At 39.4% G+C, this 27130-nt stretch overlaps 1 protein-coding gene and 3 non-coding genes across 4 annotated transcripts; all 4 read right to left on the bottom strand.

Annotated features, from left to right (window-relative positions):
• Positions 1-9248: 9248 nt before the first annotated feature.
• LOC124526680 (translation machinery-associated protein 7-like) lies at positions 9249-10697 on the bottom strand. Its single transcript, XM_047099803.1, is given in 3 exon segments — positions 9249-9729; positions 9732-9808; positions 10634-10697. Coding segments are annotated over 2 exon segments (195 nt in total). The 5' UTR covers positions 9796-9808; positions 10634-10697; the 3' UTR covers positions 9249-9598.
• Positions 10428-10562, bottom strand: LOC124527425 (small nucleolar RNA SNORA4). The gene has a single exon (XR_006965875.1). It is a non-coding gene; the product is annotated as a small nucleolar RNA SNORA4 (small nucleolar RNA).
• Positions 10698-10799: 102 nt separating the features above from the next.
• On the bottom strand, positions 10800-10929 carry LOC124527416 (small nucleolar RNA SNORA63). The gene has a single exon (XR_006965867.1). It is a non-coding gene; the product is annotated as a small nucleolar RNA SNORA63 (small nucleolar RNA).
• Positions 10930-11271: 342 nt separating this feature from the next.
• On the bottom strand, positions 11272-11451 carry LOC124527446 (small nucleolar RNA SNORA81). The gene has a single exon (XR_006965895.1). It is a non-coding gene; the product is annotated as a small nucleolar RNA SNORA81 (small nucleolar RNA).
• Between the last annotated feature and the right edge of the window lie 15679 nt (positions 11452-27130).

Genomic DNA, 27130 nt, shown 5'->3' with positions numbered 1-27130 from the left:
TTCACAGTGAAGGAAATAATCAACAAAACTAAAAGGAAACCTATGGAATGGGAGAAGATATTTGCATATGACATATCTGATACAGGGTTAGTATCCAAAATATATAAAGAACTTATCAAATTCAACACCCCAAAACCAAATAATCCAATTAGAAAATGGGCTAAAGACATGATTAGACATTTTTTCCAAAGAAGACATACACATGGCCAGCAGACACATGAAAAGATGCTCAACATCACTTATCAGGGAAATGCAAGTCAAAACTACAATGAGATATCACCTCTCACCTGTCAGAGTGGCTCACCCAAGTTCATTCTTCTTCATTATCACTATCCAGTTTTCCCAATACCATTTGCTGAAGACACTGTCTTTTTTCCATTGGATATTCTTTCTTGCTTTGTCAAAGATTCGTTGGCCATACATTTGTGGGTCCATTTCTGGGTTCTCTATTCTGTTCCAATGATCTATGTGTCTGTTTTTGTGTCAGTACCATACTCTCTTAATGATAACAGCAGAAACAGACTCTTAGTTATAGAATACAAACTGATGGTCACTGGAGGGGAGATGGGTGGAGGGATGGGTTAAATAGGTGATGGGGATTAAGGAGTGCACTTGTTGTGATGAGCACTGGGTAATGCATGGAATTGTTAAATCACTGTATTGTACACCTGAAACTAATATAACACTATGTTAACTAAGTGGAATTAAAATAAAAACTAAAAATAAGAAACTTAATAATCAAGAGTACATTCTGCCCAAAGATAGAAAAGAATTTGGGATTCGACATTGCTATAGCTTGAATGTTTGTGCTCCCTCCACCCCCCAGCCAAATTCCAAATTCATGTGTTGATGAAATCTTAATGCCCAGTAGGATGGGACTGGTATGTTGGGCCTTTGGGAGGTGATCAGGTCATGAAGGTGAGTATTCATGAATGAGGTTAGTGTCCTTATAGAAGAGGCTCGAGAGAGTTTTTTTTGCCTCTTCAACTAGGAATAGGGCCTTCACCCAACCATTCTGGCACCCTGGTTTGAGACTTCCAAGTTCCAGAACTGTGAGCAATAAATGTTTGTTGTTTATAAGCTACCCAGTCTGTGGTATTTTGTTATAGTTGCTGAACTAAGACAAGTATGGTGAGGAAGGGGATGTGAAGTCATATATGGAGGCTAAATCTCACAACTTGGATTAGATAGCCAAGTCCCTCTAAATCAATCCAAAATTTTACCATCTGCCAAAAACTGTATTTTGAAAATAGTGGCTGCTATTATTAGCTTGGATTGAATACATGAACACATGCATTATCACACCTTTGATTGCTTTATGAAACTACATAAAATTACAATTCCTGATTCAGAGGTGCCAACTAAAATGTTTTGTGGGTGAGCAAAAGGGGAAATTTGATAACAGATATCTTGGCCCCTTACAATGTGGAACCAATTTTGTCAGGTCTTACTACAGATGCTTTTTATACTAAATCAAAGAGTATGTCAACTCACAGCAACAACAACAAAAATGTTCCCCCTACTTCCTAGTTATTCTGATTTGAACAATGGAGTTTCAAATGGTCTTCTTGACTTATGTGGATATTTTAACAATGCTGCATAAATAAAAAGAACGTTGATATCTTGTCCAAATACAAACTAGATTTTGCTTATTTATGAACATATTTGGCAGATATTGTACATATAATTTTGGCAAATTCCATTCTGTCTATAAACTTCTTGGTAGAGAAAATGAAAAGATGCTACCTCCCAAATATCCTGCACACCATGTATACAAACACCATTTAAAGGGGTGTCATTGGCTTATTGTGATATTTAATGCAAGTTTTGATCATTTTTCAGTTTTCTCAAAATGTGCTACTAATGAAATTTTTGCCTTATAGAAATAGAAGGAGATAGCCTCTTCAGACATGTACCCACAAGACGGCTATCACTGTTGCTGGTCATATATTAATAGAAACAAAAGACTTGATTGACAAACAGCTGGTCTACAAAAACAAGTCTGTAGATACAAAGTGAATACTACTGAAGAGCTAAGACCTAATTCCTACAAGTCTGAAAACCTTTTCTTCTGGTTTCTGGCCCAGCATGTAAGAAACTGGAAGTTGCCACTCCATCCTAACAAGAAGTAAAAGGCTGACCAAATTGGAAAATCAGCAACTCTTCTTATCTATGGGAGAAGTGAGGTCACAGGGCAAATAGCTGCCCTCAAATTGGAGAGACCCCCATGTGAATACAGGGAATCACAACTTACCTGACCAGAAGCCCGCAAGCATAGTTTGCCATGGGAACCAGTTCCAGGGTAGGGAAACTTCAACTGTAATCGATGAATTCGTGGGAACTCAGTGTGGACAACTCTGAGAGTTAAAAACTTCAAGGGGTATAGTTTCATCAATTGTAATACTCTAGTTGGGAATGGTGATAATGGGGGAGGTAAAGGGTATATGGGAAATCTCCACCTTCCCCTCAATTTTACTTTGAATCTAAAAATGCTCTTAAAAAAAGTCTTAATTAAAAAATTTTACTTTTTTTTTTAATTTTTTTTCAACGTTTTTAATTTATTTTTGGGACAGAGAGAGACAGAGCATGAACGGGGGAGGGGCAGAGAGAGAGGGAGACACAGAATCGGAAACAGGCCCCAGGCTCCGAGACATCAGCCCATAGCCTGATGCGGGGCTCCAACTCACGGACCGCGAGATCGTGACCTGGCTGAAGTCGGAGGCTTAACCGACTGCGCCACCCAGGCGCCCCAAAAATTTTACTTTTAAACCGAAGAAGGACCCAATCATTGATGGCTCCATACTTTTGTATATTTTACTTCCAGGGTTTTTTTTTTAAATTTTTAATGTTTATTTATCTTTGAGGGAGACACAGCATGAGTGGGGGAGGGGCAGAGAGAGAGGGAGACAGAATCTGAAGCAGGCTCCAGGCTCCAAGCTAGCAGCAGAGAGTCTGAAGCAGGGCTTGAACTGGTGAGATCATGACCTGAGCTGAAGTTGGCCACTTAATCGATTGAGCCACCCAGGTGCCCCTACTTCTAGGATCTTGACCAGGTTTTCACAGTGAACACTGAGGGAAAATCTCCTTATGTTTCCAGCAGAAGAGGAGAAAAGTCACCTTTTTGAAATAAGCCAGAGCATTCTGTTCTTTTTAACAAGGCTTCTCTCAGGAAAATATATCTACTCAGAGACTAACTGACCTGGGGGAAGGAAAGTACCCAACTCCAGCTCACTCTAGCTATACTATCACATCAAAGGGTAGGAGTTGTGGGTGGAGGGAAGAACTGAGAAGCATATGTGAAGTTCACAGCTGAGGGACACAGTCTCACTAAAACACTAAGACCTATTCATAGGATTGTAGAACACTTAAAAAAAAATCTCACCATTTCTTTTCAAAATCATAATGAAATTCCTAGCTAATCCAATAAGAAAAGAAAAAATGAAATGTATACAGATTGGGAAGGAAGATATCAACCGTTTTCTATTCACAAATGACTTAATCATATATGTAGAAAATCTGAAAGAATCAACAAAAAAGCCTTGAAACCAATAAGCAATTATAGCAGCGTTGCAGGAATGGAAGATTAATACACAAAAATCAATTTCTTTCATATATTCCAGTAGTGAATAAGTGGAATTTTAAATTGAAAACACACTACCATTTACATTAATACCCCCAAAATGAAATACTTAGGTATAAATTTAAGAGACTATGTACAAGATCTGTATGAGGAAAACTTCAGAACTTTGATCAAAGAAATCAAAGAAAAATATAAACAGAGAGATATTCCATGTTCATGGATAGGAAGACTCCATATTGTAAAAGATGTTAATTCTTCCCAACTTGACCTATAAATATAATGCAATCCCAATAAAAACCCCAGCATATTATTTTTGTGGATATTTAAAAAACTGTTTTGAAAGTTTATATAGAGAGGCAAAAGACCCAGAATGGCCAACACAATATTGAAGGAGGAGACGGAGTTGGAGGACTGATACCACCTGACTTTAATACATACAATACATCTACAGTAATCAAGATAGTGTTGTATTGGTAAAAGAATAGATGAATAGATCAATGGAACAGAATAGAGAGCTGTGATATTGTGATTTATAATAGGAAATATATATTTGTCTTCCACTGTTCCTGGCACATAGCTCCTAAAACCCTTGTAATTTCCTATATAATAACTATAGGAACATCTTTCATTACGATATTTAGTTTTATTCCCAGTACCCGAAATAACTCCAAAGGATAAAGGTGAAGAAAGTGTCTTTTGTTTTTCTTAATAAGTCCCTTTCAGCCACACCAGCATTTATATTAATGAGATGACTTTTAGAAAGCCCCTAAAGAGGGAGGCTGGTTGCCAGAGGAACCAACCCTGTGGTTACAGGGTTAGAACTTTAAGCCCCACCCTCTGACCAGAGGTTGAATGGGTCACCAATGACCACGGATTTAATCAATCATGCCTATATAACAAAGCCGCCATAAAAATCCCAAAGGACAGCGTTCAAAGAGCTTCTGGGTTGGTGAACACGTGGATATGATAGGAGAATGTTCCTTCCCTCATACCTTGCTCTATGCATCTCTTCCATCTGGCTATTTCTGAGCTCTATCCTTTTTTTTTTTTTTTAATTTTTTAAATGTTTATTTATTTTTGAGAAAGAGACAGAAGACAGAGTATGAGTGGGGAGAGAGCAGAGAGAGAGGGAAACAATCTGAAGCAGGCTCCAGACTCTGAGCTGTCAGCACAGAGCCCTATGTGGGGCTTGAATTCACGAACCATGAGATCATGACCTGAGCTGAAGTCAGATGCCTAACTGAGCTACCCAGGCGCCCCTAGCTCTATCCTTTTAAATTGGTAAATTTTCTTGAGTTCTGTGAGCCACTCTAGTGTATTAATCAAACCCAAGAAGGGGGTCATGGGAACCTCCAGTTTATAGCCAGTTGGTCAGAAGCATAAATAACAAGGACTTATATCTGGCGTCTGAAATGTTTGGTTAAGGGGTTATTCTCACGGCATCGAACACTTAACCTTTGGCATCTAAACTTATCTCTAGGTTAGATGGTGTCAGAATTGAGTTAAATTTTAGGACACCCAGTTGGTTTTGCAGAACTGTTTGTGTGGGAAAAGCCCCAACATTTGATGACCAGCAGTGTCAGAAGTGTTGTGAAGAGTAGAGTTTTGAGAGCAGAGGAGAAAAATAGAGTTTCTCTTACAAGAGCCTAGAAGTAGACCCACATAAGTATAGTCAACTGTACTGATCTGATCTTTAGCAAAGGAGCAAAGACAATACAATGGAGAAAAGATAGTGTCTTCAACAAATGTGCTGGAATAACCGGACATCACGTGGAAATAAATGAATCTACATACAGACCTTAAATCCTTCAGTAGAATGAACTCAAAATGAATCACAGACCTAAATGTAAAATACAAAAGTATAAAACTCCTAGAAGATAACATAGAAGAAAATCTAGATGACCCTAGGTTTGGTGATGATGTTTTAGATGCAACACCAAAAGCAGGGAAGCCTTGTACTTTAGACTTTATCCTGAGGAAAAGGAAATCCACTGAATAACTTACATGTTTTATGAGATCATCCTGGGGGTTGAGTGATAAGTGGATTGGATAAAGCAAGACCAAGGGCGGGGAAACAAGTTTGGCGACTGTTGCCAAAGTCTAGATAAGAGGAGGAAGTTCAAGGTAATGGGAAAAGTAGCCCTGGGGCAAAATGAAAAGTTGGGTTTTGAACATGTGGAAGTGCCAGAGTCATCAGATTGAAAATATCAGGGAGCAGTTGGTCTGATGCTTGGAAGGATATATAGGAAGCCAAAAAGGGTGTGGAGAGGAAGCAGAGGGCCTTGTGCAGAGGAGGAAGAGTGGAAGTGAGGTCCTGGAATGGAAGAAATGTGGAAGAAGGGGCAGTGCCTTGTTCTAATGAGTTCAAGAAAGTAATCAAAGGTGTCCTTGGATGGAGGTAACAGACCAGCATGATCCTGAATATAGTCCACATTAGACAGGGAAATGAAGGCCTTCTAGTAAGTTTGGTGGTTATACCTTTTCCAAATACAAGTTATGTTTGTTTTGATCTCACCTTTATGCAGTTCTTTCCACCTGCCTTCTAGTCTTGGCAGGGAATGAACATCAGAGTAAATATCATCCCTTCCATCTCATTATTTACGATTTCCTTTTGCACATTGACTTACTGAAGGCAGTGATGACTTTTAATTGCTCTGATAACTTCCAAGGATTTTAGCTTTTGCCTTATTTGCCACAGCAGCAGTTTTGTGAAAGCAGCAAACTTGCATCAATACTAGGACTGAGGAAGGATGGGGGCTGTTTCCACCTAGAAATTCACCACCATATTCTTTTCTGTGTGATACCAGTCAAAACAACTGGTGGAATATTCACTGCCTATCAGTGGTTCTTTTGATAAATTATGAGCTGTGTTCAACGTAAAGATTGCTCAAGAAGTAATTTGTAAGAAAAGACCAGGATCATACTCGGTTTCAATCCTTCCCTAATAGGGCCTGTGACTCCAATGTATCGTTATGGAAAAAGAGCTTTACTGATTAATTAGCTTATTAACATAGAAAGCGTTGCTGTTAAATAGCTACTTTGCATATACCAGGAAATTTTTGCCACATGAGAAGGAGAAACCTTGCATTCTAATACTTCTTTTTTGTCAAAGAAGCAGAGGGTGCTTAGCCGATGTTGCTGTTGAACATCTGCAGTTGACCAAGTGACTAGTCTTTGTGCTATGGCCAAACAGCAGCTAGCTTGGAACTATTAAAACTTTTAATGAAAAGCAAGGATACAGTGATTGTATCCTTTGTTTATAATTCTGTAACTAGAATAAAACATTTATTGTAGTGTGCTGTTTTATCTTATCTTGGAGAATAGGCAATTATGGCAAAAAGCATAATTCTTTAAGGAATAAGGACCAAACAACTTTAAAGAAAAAATATTTGTTATTATAATTTATTGAATATTCAATATACAATACGGCAGATTTTCTGGGATTTAACCCTAGGATATGATTGTTGCTGGTGCTTATTAGTAAAAGGCTCCAGTTCATGCTTATGACTAGTAAAATGTTTTACTGTTGGAGAAGTGGATAAAGTACACCAAAGATGGCTGATTGGACTAAAACAAACTCTGGTCTCTAGCTTAGAGACCCCTCCTCCGGGTTCTTTCTTTGCTGAGCGCCCCTGAAAACCAACCCCCCCCCCAAATATGGAGGCTGAAAACTATAAATTACCCTTCCCACTCACATTCAGGGATCTTTGGAAAAACAGTCTCCTCTGAGCCCATCAGTGTTAAATAAATCTCCAATCCACCAAGGTCTCCAAGTGCCGCTTGGTTTTCCCGCCAGCATTCCAGCCTGATGCCGTAACATTACAAAGTAAAAACACAATACCATACAAAATGAGATCAAATACTTTATTTAAAAAAAAACATTTTTGAGTTTGTTTTATTCAGTCTAATGACTAACGCAATAAAAGCAGATAAACTAGTTTAATATAATTGGATGCTTTTTTTAAAAAGAGATTTTATTTCTAAGTAGTCTCTACATCCAACCTGGGGCTTAAATTTACAATCTCAAGATCAAGAGTCACATGCTCCACTGACTGAGCCAGCCAGGCACCCCATAATTGGCTGCTTTTCTTTTCTTTTCTTTTTTTAAAGTTTATTTATTTTTGAGAGAGAGACACAGTGTGAGCATGGGCAGGGGAGAGGCAGAGAAAGAAGGAGAGACACAGAACTCAAAGTAGGCTCCAGGCTCTGTGCTGATGGCACACGTAACTCGTAACAAAAATGGCCATCAGCACAGAGCCCAATGTGGGGCTTGAACTCACAAATTGTGAGATCATGACCTGAGCCGAAGTTGGACGCCCAACCAAGTGGGCCACCTAGGCACCTCAATTGGCTGCTTTTATACAGCACATATTGTCCAGTCCACAATATAGTATTAAATGATGGAGCACACTCAATATAACCATTTTTACAGAACTAGGAAATACATTTCTAAGAATAATTGTTACAACCCCATCTGTCATATCCAACTCCAATATTCTAATTCTGAAGCAGATAAAACCAATGACCATCCTCATATGGGCTCACGAGTAAGAGTAGTGTTACCATCAAAATCTGTATTTTTGATCCGTTATGAGCATTGAGACGAGCTTCAAATATTCCCAAAGAAAGAAGCACAGTGGATGTTACCATCACCTATTCCACAACAGCGCGTGCTCCATTCAAAACTATCTCATCCCAGGAATTAAATAAGGTCAGTCACATTCATTGGCATTTCCTCCACTGTGCTATTGTAGAAAGTCTGAATGTCACAAAGAATCTACTTGTCTTCTTCAATGTTTATGGCCACAGCTTTCCTCCCAAATCAGCCTCCACTGCCAATTCTGAACAAACAAAAATTATTAATCAGAATATTGCTTCTCAAGTACAATATGAACTACTAACAATATGAGCTACTTGTTAACCATCAGTGGCTGTTTATTTCCCAAGATTATATATAGAGTGATTCTAACTAGATGCCAATTACAATATCTAGAGAGAAAAAGGATTTCTTTTGTAGTTAGTGGAAAGGATTCCTTTGGCTGCAAAATCAGATTCTATCAGGCATCTTAAGCATTATTATTTATAAAGCAGATGACAGTATTGTGTTTGTGGTAGTGGAATTAAAGCCCATACCCAAGAGGGCTAGCCAAGAGCAGTTGTTGGCTTGGGACAGATGTAAACACCACAGACTAAACAAAAAGAACAATTACGTAATTCGTCTTGACACACTTTTGGAACTATGAAGTGCAACTATAAACTCTGGAATGTTAGCTATTGTTTAGGACTAGGCAGTCTAATACAATAGCCAGTAGCTACATGTGGATATTGAAATGAAAATTAAATAAAATAGAAAATATAGTTAACCGGTTGCATGAACCACACCTCAGTAGCTACGTGGTGGCCTGTCACTTCTGTGTTGGGCAGCACAGATATAGAATATTTTCCTTGCTGCAAAAGTTCTATTGGACAGACTTGGTCTAGGACTTAAAAACTTTTTATAGTGTGTGTGTGGAAGGAACTTCCAAAGATCTGTCATGAAAACCCATACTTATCACCGCTTTCTGCTCAGTTCACCTAAGACACCGTAACACAGATGGCTGAGATATATGTACCACCATGGCTCTATACCAAAACAGATAATACAGCCAATCAAAAATGCCGTGGCTGGAGCAATTTAAAATATCAAATAACCGGAACAAGAAAAAAACAAATATGGAAATACTGACTCGCTCTTTGTCCAAACTACATGTTGTTTCACTCGTGAAACCATGTCCTAAATTAGGCCAGTGCCATCTCTGAGCACCATCTCATCATCTATTCTTGTTGACTACTACATTTTTTCTTTCTTTTTTATTTTAATGATTGATTTTTTAAAACAAAAGTTTATTCTTAAATGTACAACAGGATCTAAGACACTCCATTCTAGCTATCGGCAGCAACAGGGTTATGACAGGGAATCCAGATGTTTAAACAGGAATGGAATTAAGGATTACCATTGCCTCAGGCACAAGGAACAGTTTATTTTTTGCCAGATTTCTTAATTCTGCCTGTGACCAGGGGGCCCTTCCCTGCGGCCTGGTCTTGGCCTTTTAGCTCCTGGAGTTTCTTCTGCTCCTCTTTTGGCTCCTGCTTGAACGCCTTCTGTTGACCATCTCCTCGGCCTATTTCTTGGGCTGCTTCAGGAGCTTCTTCCTGCCCCCTTTGCGGCTGGACATGGTGCCTCTATATCTTTTTAAAGTTATTTTTACATTAGTAGCAAGACATAATTTATTTAGTAGTAAAACCACTATACCTAAGCCAGTGTCAATGTAAATTGATACCAGAAAATGCTAACAAAATCCCAATTATAGAGGAATCCCCAAGAAAGCACAAGATATGAATAACACGACTAAAAAAAAGGACTCACGTGTAAGCTAAGGCAGCCGGATCTAACAGCATTGTGGATTTTTCCTTTGAATATCAATTGTACAAAATCCAAAGTCTGGGCTACATTTCACATTAGTTTTTCTACTATGTTCTGATCAACCATGAATCTCTCCAAGTAGAATTTAAATACCTCTTACCATGTTACTAGATGATAAGATTGTTGTCCTCATTCATATACCTGATTTTAAAGGTTGTCTGGCTAACAGAATCACACTTGAACAACAACACATAAATTTATTTCACCAGAATAAAGGCAAATACTCAATGAAGATGACAAATATTCAGTTGAGAATACAGTTTCCACAAGTGGTGGGCGGTACATAGTTTATAACCATAGATGCCATTGTACATAAAAATCATGAGCCTGAGATCACGGTAGTATACGTTCAAGTTCTGATTCAAACAGCAGCTGCTGCACACTCTTCCAGGCCACAAAACGGTAATGAACCGCATAGAAATCATACAGCTCACTGTGGAGTGTGGGCTTTATTTCCCCACATAGCTTGAGCTGACAAAGACTGCTCTAAATCTTCCCCTCAAAACCAACTTTTGGCAGATGACTGTAATTAAATGAGGAATTGAAATACCAGTAAGTTGGCAGTAATCAAGATGTGGTTTGTCCCATACCTGAATTCCTTCCTGATAATGCCTCTTTCTTTCTTTCTTTCTTCTTTCTTTCTTTCTTTCTTTCTTTCTTTCTTTCTTTCTTTCTTTCACTGTCACCACCTGCAAAATATTAATAAGGCTGAATTCTCAAGAGTCATTCCTCAAGTCAGTGTTTAACTTGGTAGACATGTCTGAGACCACGCATCCCTGGCTGCTAAGCGCCAGGGCAGACAGGGCTAGAAAGGTAACAGTTTTATTTTGAGCAGGGGTAAAGACAAGGCAGCACTTTACAGCTACATTGTAACTACATCCTGCATCAGTTTATTAAGGAAGTAATTAGATATTAACTGTGTCTTAACTGGCAATACTAGGGAAGAACTACTCTTACCACATCAGAAACTGAACTTCCTGGCATGCATTTTCTCAGAAGCCTTGTGTTCTGCCTTGTGTTCTGAAAAAGTACAGCCTGTGTACTGGTTGGTCTCTTGTATGCCACAAGGAGCATGTAATTCCAACCCCCCCCCCCCCCGCCCCTGGTATTGCAGAGAGGAAAATGTTAATAGAGTCAGAAGAAAAAGCCATTTGATTTGTTACTCTCATCTCTGCCATTGCAAGGGGCAAGTTAGAAATTCATTCTATTAATTCTACTTAAATACAGATATTATTGTACCAAATTTTAGAACAAAGTATCCTGGACTTAAGAAAGAGATTCAGCTCAGTTTTTCTATTATCTGGTATAATTGTTTCTCTTCTTGTGTTTACTCTGCTGCTTTACTTATAAATACTAAGACACGGTTACTACTTTCTGTAATTTTAGTACAGAGCTTAAGTAAGAAGGTAAAAAAAAAATTCTGGCCATAATTTTTATGTATATCAACTAGAAAAACATTACCCTCTTTCAAAAATATTATAAAATACTGGTCCTTTCAAGGGTCAATTCTTCCTTCTTCATTAGAAGTTGAAATGGATTTCTCATGAACTTTTTGATAACTTCCAACATATCGATTGACATTAAGGCAGAAAACAACCCAACCTTAAAAGAAAAGAGAGAGATAATTAATTATGTTGACACATCAATTAAGCAGATATAACAGTTTTCGTAATAATACATAGAGAAATGTTTGAGACCAAGCGTCCCTGTCTTACTATAGAATTGAGCTAGACAGAGATTGTAGGAAACAATTGCTTTCAGCAGGGGGAAAGGACAATATAGCACTTCACAGCTATACTGTAACAATTAACCCAACCTGCTAGCTATAGACAAATCACGTGCCCATCTTAATGCTTATATTTAATTTCTGGTAAATCTCATGGATTTGATCTTTAATCCCTTGACTCCACATTTTTATCTGCTTCATCCAAAACAAGCATCTTGACCCATTTTGGAAAGTTAAAAAAATAAATCTTACTTAAATGTGGGTTGTGCATGGGGACTTCCTTCCAAAGACTACATTACGGAAGGGGAGTGTAACTTTATTGGAGAAACCAATGAGGAGTAACTTTATTGGAGAAACCTAACAAACACAACCTCAGCCAGGGGACCAAGGTCAACTCAACAGTAATAATCCTTAATTTAATGAGATGAAAATGGCACTTTACTTCTGTGGTCTTCCTCCCCCAAAACCCATAACCCCAGTCTAATCTTGAGAAAGACATCAAATTCCAATATAAGGACATCCTACTAAATAGCTGACCAATATCTGACTCCTAAAAACTGTTAAGGTCATCAAAAACAGGGAAAATTTTAGAAACTGTCACAGCCAAGAGGAGCTTAAGGAGACATGACAATTAAATATAAATTAAATGGGTGGGATACTGGAACCAAAAAAAAAGGACATTAGGTAAAAACTAAAGAAATCAGAGTAAATTCTGGACTTCAGTTCACAATAATGTATCAAGGTTGGTTCATTAATTTTAACAAATACCACACTAATGTAAGATATGGGAAACTCCTTACAAAGTATATAGGAACTTTCTGAACTATCTTCTCAATTTTTCTGTAAACCTAAAATGGATCTAAAATATAAAGTTTATTAAAGGAAAGTCCTAGTATCATGTCTAGGAATTCATGCATTTGGCTTAAACAATGAGGCGAATTATTTTCCCTCCTGTACCTCAATATCACCAGTTTAAATATGCCCTAAGCAAAATATGGTGATACTTACAAAGATAGCTTCTATTTAACATATCAGACGCTCTCCCTGAAACACCGGTATGTGCTGCTTCAACTGTATGCTGTGCCTTTCACTTGGAACACCATTTCCACAATGCAGGCATGACAAATTGTCTCCTTACAGTATTCAAGTGCCAGAATTACCATTTGGATCTAAAAGTTAAAGCTTAAATTATTATGTTGTAGAAATACAGGCTCCACCAAACCATTTCTGAAGCACATGGCTAAATGCTGAACTGCTCATATTTAGAATCTTAAGATTCTGGTCTGCAAACAGCTTTTATGCAGCACAACACAGAATCACTTGTAAGCTTACAATGCAGAATAATCAAACTGCTTCATGATAAAATCCCTTTCAGCATCTCATTTTTATTTTTATTTTTTAAAAGTGTTTTATTTATTTTTTGAGAGAGAGTGGAAGTGGGGAGGGGCAGAAAGAGAGGGGGGCAGAGGATCCAAAGTGGGCTCTGAGCTGTCAAGCTGACAGCAGCCAGCCCAATATGGGGCTTGAACTCATGAACTGTGAGATCATGCCCTGAGCGGAAGTCTGATGCTCAACCGGCTGAGCCACCCAGGCGCCCCACAGCATCTCATTTTTGATTAGATTTCTGTGCCTTTACAAACTTGAGATCCTCAGCTTCCTAGAGATACCAGTTAATTAAAGAATCCAAACAAACATTTTGTACATTATTCTTCTATGTGCAGGATATGTAAGTAGTGAAACAAGTTCTTTATTTATAGCTCCAAGACAAATTGTTCTGTTATGTAGTCACTGATTATCAGTTACTTTAAAAATAAACCTTTCCAATGGGAAGTTATGCCATATAGCCTTGATCTTAATAAAGTCTACAGCTTGGTTAAGAAAAGCTTTATTTCATAGCTAGTAACAGTGAATTTTTTTTTAAACGTGTATTTATTTTGAGAGAAAGGTGGGGGGGAGGGACAGAGAGAGAGAGAGAGAGAGAGAATCCCAAGCAGGCTCTATGCTGTCAGCTCGCAGCTGGATGTGGGCTGGATCTCATGAACCATGAGATCAAGACCTGAGCCAGAATCAAGAGTCCGACACTTAACCAAATGAGCCACCCAGGTGCCTGCAGTGACTGGGTGGCGCAGTCGGTTGAGTGTCTGACTTTGGCTCAGGTCATGGTCTTGCAGTTTGTGAGTTCAAGCCCCACACCAGGCTCTGTGCTGAGAGCTCAGAGCCTGGAGCCTGCTTCAGATTCTGCGTTTCCCTCTCTCTGCCCCTTCCCAGCGCATGCTCTCTCTTTATCTCTCAAAGATGAATAAACTTTTAAAAAATTCTTGAGACAAAAACTATATGCTTGCATGTGGACAATAATAGAAAAAAAAAGGTTCTGAATGGACCACTTTACACCAAATCTTAAGCTATTCTTCACTTTTGTAAAACCTGAAGTATCTGAAAATTTATGTTCCCCTGGGGGACAGCCATTAACCAATGACTGATGGTGCAGATGTAAATAAACTAGTGCTGGCCTCTTTGGTAAGGACACCCCTGAGGACTGACTACACTGATCTCACAGTTCTTCTGTGGGATGGAGCCACCTCCAGGGCAACACCTGCTTGAGAGTAAAGTTTGCCTGGCTTCCGAATGCACTGAGATGAACACAACATCACTTCTGTGCTTTCTCTTCCCCAAATGGATAGCCTGAATCTATTTGGGGAGAAGTGTCAGAAAACAAACAATGGGGGAATATTCTATTAAAAAACTGTCCTCCATTCTCAATGATTGACACCATCCTCTACTCACATATTTTTAGTACACAGAGATCTCTATTAAGCATACGGATACCAAAATCACTTCATCATCTAACCTATTAAAATCACGAAAGACGAAGACTGAGGAACTGTTCCAGAATGAAGGAGACCAAAGAGGCATAACTACTAAATCCAACATGTGATCCTATATTATATTTTGGACCAGTAAACAAGCCATTTTTTTTGTAAGATGTTCATTAGTTGGACAACTGGTGAAATTCGAATTAGGTCTACAGATTAAATAATATTGAATCAATGTTATTTTTTTATTTTGATAATTGTGTTATGATGTAAGAGAATGCCCTTATTTCTAGATAACACACACTGAAATATTAAGGGGTAAACAGGCATAATGTCAGTAACTTACTGCCAAATGCTTCAAAAAGCATTATGTGAGTATATGTGCAATTGTGTATATATACAGAGAATAAAACAAATGTGTTATAAATAGTAACATTTGAGAAATACAGGTAAAGAATACTGGAATTCTTTGTCCACTTTTGTAACTTTTCTAGAAGTCTAAAATAATTTCAAATTAAAAGTGGAAAATTCAAAATAAGAGCCTATTAAAAAGCCTATTAACATAATTTACAGAAGAGAAGCCACAGAAGTCTTAAACTGGCAGCTCATTTGTTTTCTTTGTTCTGCACAGTGTTTTAAACCCGAATTAGATGCTTTCTGAGGAAATTTCATATGCAAATCCAAATTTCCACCTTTGCATGAAAAATCCGTAGATTGTAATCCTATTCCTTATCCTTTGGTAGCAACTAATGAGTGGCAACTAATAAGTCTGTAGGTAAACATTCAACCATAGGATGGTAAAGCCAAGAGGAAATAACTCATCAATAAATCATGGGAACTCGAGGGCATCTGAATCTCCAGAGTGTGATTTAGAAGGAGAAACCACAAGCCAGCCAGCTAGGGTCCCCTATGGCACAGCTGTATCTCCAGTCCCAGTGTCCAAGGAAGTGGCTGCAGATATGGAGGGCACAGCCAAGAGGACCATGAGGAGGAGCGAGCAAAATAAATTGGAAGGGATCAGCATAGGATGCAGGAAGACCTAGTGTGTGGGTGAAAGAGACCCATTTCTACAACGTTAGTCGAATAAATTTAGCCTTTATGAGTGCAAAGCTCTACTTGGTAATAAAACATAACTGCAGAAAATGGTGTCAAAGAAAGAAAAGCAGGTTTAAGTGAGGCTTCAATAAAAATCCTTGACAATCAGAGGAAACAGAAAAGCATTCTGCACCTTGTGTCATGTCTGAACTTTGAAAGCACTGATCCCAGCTTTCTCCTTGAGAATAAGACCCAGAGCTTCCTGCAGAAAGCTTCTCCAGCTGAAGCCCACAGACGGGAAATTGATCACTCTGTTGCTAAATGATGTGTGTGTGATTTCTGGCTTCAAACTCTGGATGGCCTCACAGGTGGAGTAAGAAGCCAGTGTGATGTACAGGCCACAATCTAGGAAGAAGCACATCACAGTCCCTAATGAACGGGAGAATATCATTTTCAGGAAAAACACTTTAGAGCCTGTGCTCTATTACATTACCATGGGACTACAGGACTCCAAAGTGAACTATGATATGACAAGGATGACACAGGCAGTGGGGCAGAAACATTAATGTTTGCTGGCAGGAAGCTCAGAACACAGGAATTCTATTTCCTCATTAACATTGACATCATTTGCTGAGAATGGCTTGTGAGGGATGTCAGAGGTTTAAAAAGAATGAAGAGAATCTGATACAGCAGTTGCAGAAAATGAAAGAATGAGGTGGCTAGAGAAACGCTATGGGCCTGCTGTGCAGTGCAAAACGACTAGGCAACGTTGACTCCCATGAATTTCTTTTGCTGTCAAGTCTTCTCAGTGCACAAGTTTCTCCAGCTCTTCTAGGAAGCTTGATGCAGGCACAAAGAAGACAAATAGTTGGATCCATCCACAACTGCAGTTTTCTTGGGTGAATAAATAACTGGTAATAATTGACAGCATTTATAAACCTTGGGGGTGGAGACTCAGGTTTTATGATTTTACAAATCATAACTCAGGTTATGATTTTACAAATAATCAAGGATCAGATATGATAAGTGACTTGTTTACAATCACTTGGGTAATAAACAGTAGTTGCTAAGATTAGAACTTCAATCTATGTTCTACATTTCTCTTTAGGTGGTGGAAAGGTTTTGTAGCTTTTTGAAGGAAAACCAGGAAAAATTCCCAAAGGAATATTAGAGAATAGTCTGCAATTAAACTATTTTAACACTGTAAACACTAAGGAAATAAAACATATACAAAGAAATAAAAAACTCTTGTAAGGCTTGACCTTTGGCTTTTAAAACATACTAAGTCTACCTTACCATAAATAACCACTGAATGTAAACTTATTTTCTAGCTTTACCCATTATCCTGTAGTTATTTTCTCTCCCATAGTGGTTGGTAATGTTTCTTCTGTTTAAAACACAATGAAAATAAAAATAATATAAAATTATGCATGGGGAACAATGAATGAAACTGATACATAAATATTTTTATTAGCCCAGCTTATAGATATTTGATTTGGTAAAATTGGTATATTACAATCTAAAATACTTGCTTTATCTATTATTGAACAGTACATTTCTTTTCACTGAAACTCAGATATCCATAACATTCTTAATTGTTTGGCCTTTTAAAAATTGAAATAAAAATTTAAAAGTTAAAAATATAGAATGTTATGCCAAAGATTCACTCTAACGGTCAAATGTAATAGCTAATAGCTAAAATTACTTTTGATGTCCCAGGCACTTGACAATCCTATGAAGTGGGTACAATTATTATCATCTTTATTTAAAAAAATTTTTTTTTCAACGTTTATTTATTTTTGGGACAGAGAGAGGCAGAGCATGAACGGGGGAGGAGCAGAGAGAGAGGGAGACACAGAATCGGAAACAGGCTCCAGGCTCTGAGCCATCAGCCCAGAGCCTGACGCGGGGCTCGAACTCCCGGACTGCGAGATCGTGACCTGGCTGAAGTCGGACGCTTAACCGACTGCGCCACCCAGGCACCCCTATCATCTTTATTTTAAAGAAGAGGAAACTGAGGCCCAGAGAGATTATATAACTTGCCTACTGCCATCAAAGTGACAGAACTATGCTTTAAACCCAGGTGTGTTTCATTCCAGAATTCGAGCTCTTAGCCTCTACATGCCAAATGCACTTAATCCCTACTTTTATGGCGATGTATGGAATTTTTGCAATACATATGAGTATAACTTTGTCCACTGACATCAAAGCCAAATGATATGCCATTGTGTAGTCATTATAAAGTATACTTTAATCATCACAGAGCAAATCAATATTCCTTGACAGCTTAATACAGTTACTTCTTCCCTAAAATATAAATGCTGTAGAGGAGAACTTGAATATAAACTTATTCTCCAGCCCTCTGAAGGATAAGTTTGCTTTTGTTAACTGGATTAATTCCAACAATAAGAACGAACTCCCCAGGAGTGTTCTTCTGATGAAGGGCAGCAGAACTAAAATGGGTTTTTAAGGTGTTCTGGCCTCATTACCCACTAGTTGCATAACCTTGGGCAAGTCTTCTTCAGGCTTCTTCAGAACTTGGGTTACAACAACACTCCCCACACGGGGACTGCTGTGAGAGCACGCTGTAAATGGTTAGGAGGTGTACAAGTATTAGTCTAGTCTAGGTTTGCCAGATAAAAAAACAACATGCTCAGTTCAAAATTTCACGTTATATTGGGGATATATTTATAGGCAAAAATTATTTGTTGATTGAAATTTAAATTTATCCAGTGTCTCGTGTTTTTATTGCCAAATCTGGCAACTCCATGGCGAGGGGAGCATGGAGAACGGCAAGCCTAGCTCCACGGTCCTCCACCCCCCAAATGGAGAAACTGAGGCAGTCAGTGGGCTGAAGGGTGAACGCAGGGAGGGGGAGGAGAGGAAAGGGCTAGGTGTAAGAGGATGCCCTTTCGGGGGCGGGGGGTGGGGGGTGGGACTGAAAGCAGATTCCCGGGTCCCTCCAGTCCTCCTCCCCCTCCTCACCTCCCACTGCTCAGGCAGGCCAAACATCCCCCGCCCCTGCGCGGGAAAGCAACCTTTACCTCGGCGGCAGCCGCGGGCTCGGGGGGGCGCTCCCCTCCGGTTCCTCTCAGTCGCCATCAGCAGCACCAGCACCACAGAGGCCGTGGCCACGTATCCGAAGCCCGGCTTCTTGTTGATGTGCGACTGCGTTTCATATGTCACGTAAACCATCCCTCCATTCTTTCTGGAAGTCTCTTGTCCTCCTCTGGCCACCGTCCAGGTTAGAGCCAAGAAATGGACCAATCCAAGCAAGCAATTCAGGAGGGGGCGTCACCGCTAAAGCCAATCACAGAACAGAGCTGCGCTCCGTAGTGGCGATTGGCCAATCGGTTTCTTTGCCCTGTAGGTGGTCTGCCTAGTGGGGAGGTGTCGGCCCTGTTGTCAGCCTTCGTAGGACCCTGGGTGTCGGCTAGGTGGGTCCTCCTGTGGTCCGGGGGGTTCTTTCTCTCTCGTAGGCTCTAGGACAAGGAACACCCCACGACCTTTAAGCTTTAGAGCCTCTGAGGGGAAGAAGGGAAGGTAGCTGGTTTAGAATATAAAGGGATATGGGCTAAGAATACACAATTTTATGTTTTCAAGAATGTGAAAAACATATACTTACAAAAGCCCTCTTAATCGCCTCAAAACTGAAATCACAGACTTTTTAAATAGACTTTATTTTTTTCTATAATGGTATTTGAAAATATTGTGAAATAAGTGACACATCACATTGTGTAAGTTTAAGCTGTACGGTGTGTTGATTTGACACATCTATATATTGCAATATGATTACCACCACAGCATTAGCTAACACCTCTATCAAGTCACATAATTATTTTTTTTGTGCATAGTGAGAACATTTAAGATCTAGTCTCTTAGCAACTTTGAAGTATAAAGCACAGTGTTGTTAACAATAGTTCACTATGCTGTGCATTAGATCTCCAGAACTTACTCATCTTCTGGTTGCAAGTCTATAGAGTTTTTAACAGAAGTTATAGGTTCATAGCAAAATTGACGAGAAGATACTGAGATTTCCTGTGTAACAGATTGCCCCCCACATGCATAGCCCCCCCACCTATTATCACCATCACCCACCAGAGTGGTACATTGTTACAACTGATGAATCTACACTGACATATCATAATCACTGAAAGTCCATATTTTACAATTTAGTTCATTTTTGGTGTTGTACTTTTGCGAGTTCAGATGAATTTTTAACCATATATATCCAAGAGTAGTTTTACTGCCTTAAAAATCCTCTGTGCTCTGCATATTCATTCCTCTCTCCCCAATAACCCCTGGCAATCACTGATCTTTTAAATTGTCTTTATAGTTTTGCCTTTTCCAGAATGTCATATAGTTGGAAATGTACAGTAAGAAGTTTACAGCTTTCACGAGGTAATCACTTCTTTCAGATTATGTCTTTCACTTAGCAATATGCATTTAAGTTTCCTCCATTTCTTTTCATGGCTTGGTAGCTCATGTCTTTCTAGTGCTGAATGATATTCCATCGTCTTGATGTGCCACAGTTTACTTATCCATTCACCTACTGAAGGGCATCTTGGTTGCTTCCAATTTGGCAATTGTGAATATAACTGCTATAAATACCCATGTGCAGGTTGTTGTGTGGAAGAGTTAAAGAAGCAATTCATAATTTAGAAAACAGAAATGGGAGTACTAATAAATATAAGATCTAAAAAAAAATAAGAATAGACACTTGGCTAGCCTGAGGAAGTACAATCAAAATAAAAACAAGGTGAAATAACTTACACAAAAAATTCATAGAATTGTATGGGATCATGTTACTCACCTCTGTGTAATAAATTTGAAAATCTGGATAATACAGATGAAATTACAAGAAATATAATTTATCAAAATATCCCAGAAAAGATAGAAGCTAAGTAAACTGGTTACCATAGAATAAATAGATGTTGTCAGAGAACTGTATTTTCCCACACCTCCATCCACAAAAGCATCAGGACTACATTATTTCACAGGAGAATTCTACTGAGAAACTTTAAGGAACAGATAAGTTGGTTGCTATTGATTCTATCCTGAGCACAGAAATAGAGACAACTTCCAAATTCTATTTATGAAGTGAGTATAACACTGATAACAAAATCTAATAAACCACACATATATCTGATGCATACACATACACAGCGACCATAGACATTCTTATCCAGTAATCAAGACAGCATGGTGTTGGTGAAATAATAGACTAATAGATCAATTGAACAGAATAAAGTGCCCTGTTATAGTCCCACCCAACTTTAGTCAACTGATCTTTGACAAAAGAGCAATGGAAATTCAATAGAAGAAAGACAGTCTTTTCAACAAGTGATGATGGAAAAACTGGGCATCCATCTGCAAAATAATGAATCTAGACACTAACCTTACATTTTTAACAAAAATTATCCAAAAGTGGATATAGACCTAAATGTAAAACAGAAAACTATGGAGCTTTTAGAAGAAAACATGAGAGAAAATCTAGGGGCACCTGAATGGCTCAGTCAATTAAGTGTCCAACTTTGGCTCAGGTCATGATCTCACAGTTTGTGAGTTTGAGCCCCTTGTGGGGCTCTGCGCTGACAGCTCAGAGCCTGGAGCCTGCTTTGGATTCTGTGTCTCCTCTCTCTCGCTGCCCCTCCCCTGCTTGTGCTCTTTCTCAAAAATAAGCTATCAAAGCAAAACTAAATAAATAAAACAAAAATTAAAAATTAAAAAAATAAAAAAGATTTTTTAAAAAAGAGAAAATCGAGGTGACCTTGGGTTTGGTAATGATACTTATTTATTTGTTTGTTTATTTATTATTTTTTACTTTAGAGACAGAGAGAGAGAATGGGGGAGGACAGAGGGAGAGAGAGAGAGAGGGACAGAGAAAGAGACGGAGAGAGAAGCAAGTTCTATGCTCAGCATAGAGCTTGATCCTACAACACGGGGCTCGATTCCACAACCCTGGGATCATGACTTAAGCCAAAATCAAGAGCTGGATGCCTAACTGACTGTGCCACTGAGGCACCCCTAGTAATGACTTTTAGATACAACAGCAAAAGCATGATCCATGAAAGAAAAAAAATTGATAAATTGTTCTTCATTAAAATTAAAAACTTCGGCTCTGCAAAAGACATTGTCAAGAAAATGAAAAGACAAGCCACAGACTGGGAAAAAATATCTGCAAAACACAGATCTGATCAAGGACTTGTATTCAAAGTATACAAAGAACTTTTTTTTTTTTTGTGTTTATTTATTTTTGAGACAGAGATATAGTGTGAGTGGGGGAGGGGTAGAGAGAGAGGGGGATACAGAATCTGAAGCAGGCTGCAGGCTCTGAGTTGTTAGCAAAGCGCCCGACGTGGGGCTCAAACTCACAAACCGCGAGATCATGACCTGAGCTGAAGTCGAATGCGTAACCAACTGAGCCACTCAGGCTCCCCACAAAGAACTCTTAAAAACTTAACAATAAGAAAACAAACAACCTAGTTAAAAAGTGGGCAGACACCTCACCAAAGAAGATGTACAGATAAGTGTACAAAAAATTGCTCACCATCATATGTCATTAGGTAGTTGCAAATTTAAACTACTACGATGTATCACAAATACCTATTAGAATGGCCAAAATCCAAAACGCTGAAAATACCAAATTCTGGTTAGGATGTGGACCAACAAGAACTCTCATTCATTGTTGATGGGTATGTAAATGGTTTTACGAGACAGTTTGTAGTTTTGGGACACCTGAGTGGCTCAGTTGGTTTAGCATCTGACTCTTGATCTTGGCTCAGGTCTTTTTTTTATTTTTTTAGATATTTTTAATGTTTGTTTATTTATTTATTTATTTATTTATTTATTTAAAAAAATTTTTTTAATGTTTATTTATTTTTGAGACAGAGAGAGACAGAGCATGAATGGGGGAGGGTCAGAGAGAGTGAGACACAGAATCTGAAACAGGGTCCAGGCTCTGAGCTGTCAGCACAGAGCCCGACGCGGGGCTCGAACTCACAGACCGCGAGATCATGACCTGAGCCAAAGTCGGACGCTTAACCGACTGAGCCACCCAGGCACCCCTGTTTATTTATTTTTGATAAAGAGAGAGTATGCTCGAGTTGGGGGTAGCAGGGAGAGAGGGAGACAGGAACCTACCGTACTGACAGCAGAGAGCCCTATACAGGGCTCGAACTCATGAACCACGAGATCATGCATGACCTGAGCTGAAGTCAGATGCTTAACCAGCTGAGCCACCCCAGTGCCCCTAGCTCAGGTCTTGATCTTGGGTCATAAGTTCAAGCCCTGTATTGGTTCCACGTTGCGCTCTGCATTGATTGGGCTCCACGTGAAGCTTCCTTAAAAAAAAACCACACACACACAGTTTTAGTTTCTTACGAAAGTAAACATAGTCTTACCACACAATCCAACAATTGCATTCATAGGTATTTACCCAAATGATTTAAGAATTTAAGCCCACATAAAAACCTGTGCACACTGTTTACAGCAGCTTTATTTATAATTGTCTGCAACTGAATACAACCCAGATGTTCTTCAGTAGGTAAATGAATAAACAGATACCTCTATACAACAGAATATAAGAAATACTATTCAGTGTTAAAAAAAATGAGTTAACAAGCCATAAAAAGACATAGAGGAAACTTAAATGCGTATTGCTAAGTGAGGGTGGTCAGTCTGAGAAGGCTACATACTGTGTGATTCCAACTATATGACGTTCTGGAAGCGACAAAAGTATGGTGACAGTAAAAATATTAGTGGTTGCCCCAAATCTGAAGGGAAGGGAGGATGAATCGTTGGAGCATAGAAGATTTTTAAGGCAATGAAACTATTCTGTATGATTATTGCAATGGTGAATACATACATGACATTATGCATTAGTCAAAACCCAAAGAACAGTACAACAGAAAGAGTGAACCATAATGTAAAATACAGGCTTTAGTTAATAATAATGTATCTATATTGCTTCATCAATTGTAACACATGTGCCAAACTAATAAAAGATGCTAATGATATGAGAAACTGCTATGAGCGAGTGGGCTTATGGGAATTTTCAGTACTTTCTGTTCAATTTTTCTGCAAGCCTAAAACTGCTCTAATAGTCTATTAATGAAAATAATGCATCAAATACACTTTGAAAATTCGAAGGGGTTGTGCCTATGGGTGGTGTAATTATGATCAATTCTCCATCTCTCCTTTTTCCTACCTCTTTTTTCAGTTTTCTGTACTTTGCTAATATGTTCTGCAAAGAAAATACATTATTTTGACAATAGATTAAATTTGAGAAAGGACATATATGGGGGAGGAGAGTGGAAGTACAGAGATAGAGGCAGGGGTGCTGTTCCCCTCCCCCTATATGCACTTGCATACTCACACGCTCCCCTGTGCCAGGGGCACCTGGTTTCAGGAGACACAGATGACAGTGGAATGACTGTCAGGATGGTGTGAGCCCAGGTGACTTTTCACTTTTCTTGGGTTCACCTGTCCGGTCAGCTGTGCAGTAGATGGCACATGGTGTGACCCCTTAGGCAAGAATCCCAGTGTGGTCTTATGTATTAGAACAGCTGGGCTCCTAGCGCAGAGAGGTTTATCCTAGCAGGCAGCACTGGGGGAAAGAGGCAACACTGCAATGTTGAGGCAGGTGCAAGTCCTTTGTGAAATGAGAAGCTTTGACTGATGGATGTTCTCTAATTCTGGGCTTGCTCCAGGAACTGGGGTTTACAGAGATGAATAAGGTATTTTCCTTGCCAAGTAGCCCAGGGTCCAATGGGGAAAGTACACTGAAGATTGAGTGGGATGTGGAGGAAGAAGCCTTTAGAGGGGTATTACCTTGAGGCACTTGTGATGACTCCTATCACCTCCCACAGTGCACTTCTCTCTGTCCTCCTCCATCTCCTGTCACCTCCCCACTCTCCTTCCCTCCTCTCTACCATCTCTCTTCCTCTTCTCCCTTTGTTTTCCTCGGCTCTGCCTTAGCACACAATTTTTCAAACAGCTGGCAGCAGTGGGTCATAACAGCAATTGAGTAGGTCCAAACAATCATTCTAAAAAACTTTTTTATTATGAAAAATATTTAAACATGAATAAAAGTAAAAAGAATAAATAGTAGTAAAACAACCCATTTGCCACCTCGATTTAACAATTATGAACATTTCCCAGTATTTATCTCATTTATTCTCTTCGCTAAGATAGGTAAAATTACAAACAGTGATGTTTCATCCCTAAAACCTTCTGTATACATCTCTAAAAGAATAAGGGGGTGCCTAGGTGCCTTAGTTGTTTAAGTGTCTGACTTTTGATTTCAGCTCAGGTCATGATCTCAGGGATATGAGAGCAAGCCCAACATTGGGCTCCATGCCGAGCATGGAGCCTGCTTAAGATTCTCTCTTTTGGGGTGCCTGGGTGGCTTAGTCGGTTAGGTGTCTTAGACGCCAGCTCAGGATGTCACAGTTTGTGAGTGTGAGCCCAAGCTGTCTGCTGTCAGCACAAAGCCTGCTTCAGATCCTCTGTCTCCCTCTTTCTCTCTGCACCTCCCTGGCTCATGCTCTCAATCTCTCTCAAAAATAAACATTAAAAAAAATTCTCTCTTTCCCTCTCTCTCTGCCCCTCCCCCACTCCTGTGCACGCTCTCTCTCTTTCTCTCTAAAAAAAGATAATAAAGAAAAGAAAATAAAGGAATAGGGACATTTTCTTACATAACTATAATACCCTGCTTTCCAAATGCAACTTTCCCCAATTTGGGCCATTGTTTTTAAAAAATGAAGTTGAATAGAAAGTATTTCAGGGCTTCACATGTAGTAAGGGAAAATAAATTGTTCATACAACTTTTGTTTTAATTATGTGTATATATGTCTACTGTGACATGATGTAAAATTTATGTCACACTGTGGCTTGCAGTCTAAGAAGTTTGAAGAGCCCTGCTCTAGGCCAGGGTGCTCAAAGTCTAGTCCTAGGACCGGCAGCATCAGTTTTCCTGGGACTTGTTAGAAATTTCTCAGGTTCCATTCCACACTACTGAGTCAGATCTCTGGACATGGGGACCAGGAATCTGTATTAAAAAAACAAACAAACAAACAAACAAAAAACCCAAACCTGTATTTTAGGTGATTCTGCTAGCTTGAAAACCACAAGTCTAGACCCAAATGGGTGACCCTGTGAGGCCCAGGCATCCCTCACCCTCATCTGCGTCACCCAAAGTGGGTCATTTTTCTTTCCTCCTCATTGTGAGGTGGTGCTGAGAGTTCACCAACAGAGGTGGAATCTACCTTGGCAGTGCGTGGAGGACGGTTTCTCTTTCCAGGCTTAGGCAAATCTTTACCTGAAGGTAGAGAATGGTCTAGGTTCATAAGATTAGTAACACAGTTTTGTCTTTGTACTAGCAACATCCGTAAAATGAGACTAAAGCCCTTAGAAGGTTGCTTTGAGGCTTGAATGATGTTTGTGAAATGCCTACCATTGCACCAGGCACAGAGTAGTCACTTAGTATATGGTAGTGGCAGTTGCTGTACTGGGCACTACCTATCACAACCCTGGGCATATAATAGATGTTCAACAGATGTGACTGGTTGCTAATTCTTTCACTGGAGGAGGCAGGTTATCCTGGCTTATTCCTTGATTTTGCCAGATATGGGAGCAATGCAATTTGTCAGAATCAGGAAACAGATCATAAATAGGAAGGAGAATAGGAAGCTCGGAAAGGAGGATGGTGGACAGGAAGAAGAGAACACAGCAAGAATGTCCATATTCACAAGAGCAATGGAGACAGTGACCGTTTGTTTTCTTGGGGGAAAGGGGAGGCATTGAACACTATGTGGTCCTATCAATGGTAACTTCTTAGTTACAATTACAGGATTTCAGAACTGGAAAAAGGAACTTGGAGTTCACAGACGCACCTCCTCATAGCCCACATGAAGCAGTTGAGGCCCTGGGAAAGCATGCGTTACACATGAGGGGCAGAATTGGTTTCTGAGGACAGGCACTGCCTGCTACATCTTGCCATAAACTCAGACAACTCATCTCCATGGAAACCTTTGAAGACTGAAGGTACAGATGTGGGAAAGGACAGCAGCACTCTGAGTGTGATTTCTTTTGTATCCCTTTTGTTTTCTCCCTCATTCCTATTCATCAGCTTCTCCTGCCTCCTCTTCCTTAGCCCCTTCCCTATCTTCCTCTTTTCCATGATTCTCACACATAAGGACCAGGCCTAACCCAGGAAGCTGAGGTCATTGGATCTGCAAAGTCTGGAAAGCCGCACATCATCTGTCTCCTTAGCAATGTGCTTGTTTTTAGTGATCAAAGCTCAACAGCTGGCTCTGACCAGACACCAGGCTCCTGAACCACTATCAAGAAACGCTGCGTTTTGGTTCCTCGAAAATACTTGTGACTCTTGAATAGGCAGAAACCACCATGGAAATGCAATCCAAAGCTGCCGTACTTCTTTGTGCCTTTAACCCTTTTCTGAATCTCTTGCAAGAAGTTGCTATGAAAATGGTTGCTCTACTTGTGCAGGC

The sequence above is a fragment of the Lynx rufus genome, unplaced genomic scaffold (assembly GCF_022079265.1).
Source record: "Lynx rufus isolate CCGP_SWC_20201006 ecotype Redwood Valley unplaced genomic scaffold, mLynRuf1.p SCAF_5, whole genome shotgun sequence".
Lineage (NCBI taxonomy): Eukaryota > Metazoa > Chordata > Mammalia > Carnivora > Felidae > Lynx > Lynx rufus.
This window is presented reverse-complemented; position numbering and strand designations above follow the sequence as displayed.